The sequence below is a fragment of the Sinocyclocheilus rhinocerous genome, unplaced genomic scaffold (assembly GCF_001515625.1).
Source record: "Sinocyclocheilus rhinocerous isolate Xijiao unplaced genomic scaffold, SAMN03320098_v1.1 scaffold616, whole genome shotgun sequence".
NCBI classification, from domain to species: Eukaryota; Metazoa; Chordata; class Actinopteri; order Cypriniformes; family Cyprinidae; genus Sinocyclocheilus; species Sinocyclocheilus rhinocerous.
The window spans coordinates 372,181-375,067 of NW_015631496.1; the positions used below are offsets into that span (position 1 = coordinate 372,181).

Genomic DNA, 2,887 nt, shown 5'->3' on the forward strand with positions numbered 1-2,887 from the left:
ACAGTATAAAAACATACAAACTGTGTGTTGTGAATAATATTGTAGTACATCTGGGAAACCATAAAAGTCTTACAATATATGTACCTGAATACTGTACAGTACATCAGTATGCATGTCAAAATATTTGTTAAAATAACTTTACTAATTAAATATTTCATTATCATGTAAGCAGGCAATTATTATTTTGTGTCACTGTGAGTTAAAAGATTCCATTTATAATTGTGTGTTATGCAAATGTGCAATGAATGTAATATATGCATGTACCTGCAAATGGTTGACATATTTTGTCAACTGATTTTGTCTTTTTTTTTTTACTGCAATTAAAAACCAGCTGGTAATTCTTCTTCGTACAGTTGTATGGGTATACTATGATTTCTAAGTATACTATCTCATAAATGACAGGCCTTTTAATAGGCTACTGTGTGTGTAGACAAATCTAATTTCCTAAAAATACAAAAAGATTTTGTTACACGTTATGATCATATCCAATTTATTAGCTTTAGTTAATGCACTAAAACTTATTTTACTATTTTGGTCTACTTTTATTCAGCAAGGATGGATGCATTAAATTTGATCAAACATGATTTCTGTTTTTAGTTAGTTTAACTTCAGGTACTAAAACTAAAACTGGAACTGTATTTAAAAATAATAATAAAAAATAAAAACTGTACAAAAAATAATAATTAAAATGAAAGGCACAACAAAATTACTTAAACTTTAAACCTAAAATGGAAACAAAATATAAAAAAAGAATTCAAAGTTTTAAAACTATAACTATACCATAAACTATAGAAGCGCAGGTCCATAATATTAACAGACACAGCTTTTGATTTTAATAATGTACTAGTATATTCATACATTAATATTAAGTAAGATTAAAAATGAACTTAGAAGTATTTTTCATTATGTTGTTTTTTTTAACTAATGCATTTAATTAATGTTAACAAATATTGTGAAGTGTTACCCAAAATGTAATAACCTAGGATTTATATTCATAGACTAATACATTTGAACAAGTTGAATTATAAATTATCACAGGTTAATGTACTGTGAACAAACATATTATTAAACAACTGATAAACAATTCACAAATGAACACTGTTGTAATAATTGTTTATCGTTACCGTACTTATACCTAGGCTAATGCATTAACTCATGTTAATGACTTGAGTAACAGAGTGTTATTGCATAGTTTGTTTTAAATACATGTTGTTGTGGTCTTTCAATACCTGTAAACTGATCTTATCTGCAGCCTCTTTCATTTCCACTTGAAAAAGTAGCAGTTCTGTAGACTTTTTTTTATCCTTCAGTAGTGTGAAGCATGTACTGCTGGGACACGCGTCTCACTCAGACACATTCTTTAAAGATCCTTGAAGCTGAACACAGGAACATTTTCTTGTAGGTGTTGCGCAGCTCTGTGCTACGGAAAGCATAAATGGCTGGATCAATGACTGCGTGACTCACCAGTAGCACTACATGCAGCTGGAAGAGCGAGCGGTAGCACTCACAATAGGGGTTCTCTGGGCAAATCATCATAATCAGCAGATGAAGAGAGAAAGGAGCCCAGCAGGCCACAAACACCCCAATCAAGATGGTGAGTGTCAGCGCCCCCCTCAAGCCACTTTGTCTCTGGCGCGCGTGAAGTCCTGGCATAGATGCGATCCTGTTGGCATGGTGGCGCGCTAACAGGAACATATGCACGTAGAGCAAGAGGATGAGGAGCAGAGCTGTGAAGAAGGGCACAACGAAGAAGATTTTCACCGTAGCGGCCTCGAAGAACCCGATCATGAGCACTCCGCTGCTGCCGCACAACACCCAGATGGTGGACAACGTAACCACCATGCGACGCATGGTCATGAGCATGTGATAGCGCAGCGCGTGGAATATGCTGATGTAGCGGTCCACGGCTATGGTGAGGATGCTGAAGATGGAGCCCAGGAAGCACATGCAGAGTAGAGAGTCCATGATGTCGTCTATATTTAGCTCAAAATGACCAAGGGAGTTCAGGTGCCCGGCCTCTTTAAACAGCAGCAGGATGTTCTCCAAAGCTTTGCAGAGGCTGGAGATGGTGTTAAACACGGCCAGGTTGCAGATGAAGCAGTACATAGGAGAGTGAAGGTTCCTGTTCTTGATGACGGCTACGATCACCAAGACGTTCTCGCTCAGACTGGCCACGGCGATGGCCATGAACACCTGACTGGGGACCTGAACCTCAGCGCAGTCTGTGGGGTGTGTGGATACAGCTTCCGTGCTCGAGTTCATGATCGATGGAGCACACTTGGTTGTTGGATTGTAGATCAGCTGAAGATCTGATGTGAAATGACCTGGAGGAAACATTTTTATTATTATTATTAAGATACAATGGATATAATGTACCTTAATATTTTGTAGCGATACTGTAATGTGGGGTTTGGGTTTTGTTTTTGTCATGTTCTCATGTCTTTTATTTTGGAATTATTTCATGCTGTTAGTGTCTTGCTTCCCTTGCCCTCATGTATTCATGCCATTGGTTCCTCTGTTCATTGTGTCATGTTCTGATTGGTTGTCTTAGTCATGTGTCTTGTTTCCCATTGGTTTGTTCGCTGCCAAGCCAAAGCCTGCTCACATCATCACTCAAGAGATTATTCACAACATGGTCGCCATCCAGGAGCTTCGTTGCAAGATGGCCGCCACACAGGAGTCTCTTCACAAAAAAATGGCCGCCCTTCTAGAGTCTCGTCACGTCTCAGCTGATCTTCAAGAGTCTCGTCATGACATGGCCGCCACGCCCGAGTCCCCGGCCATCCTGGCCGCCACGCCCGAGTCCCCGGCCAAGATGGCCGCCACGCCTGAGTCGGACGTGGAGTTTGGGCCAAGACTGAAAGGTTTGATTGCTAGTGTGATGGAC

At 39.5% G+C, this 2,887-nt stretch overlaps 1 protein-coding gene across 1 annotated transcript; it reads right to left on the reverse strand.

Annotated features, from left to right (window-relative positions):
• Window positions 1-1,347: 1,347 nt before the first annotated feature.
• LOC107741732 (adrenocorticotropic hormone receptor-like) lies at window positions 1,348-2,262 on the reverse strand. Its single transcript, XM_016554505.1, has one exon. It carries the CDS (start codon window positions 2,260-2,262, stop codon window positions 1,348-1,350), a length of 915 nt encoding a protein of 304 aa, XP_016409991.1.
• Window positions 2,263-2,887: the final 625 nt, after the last annotated feature.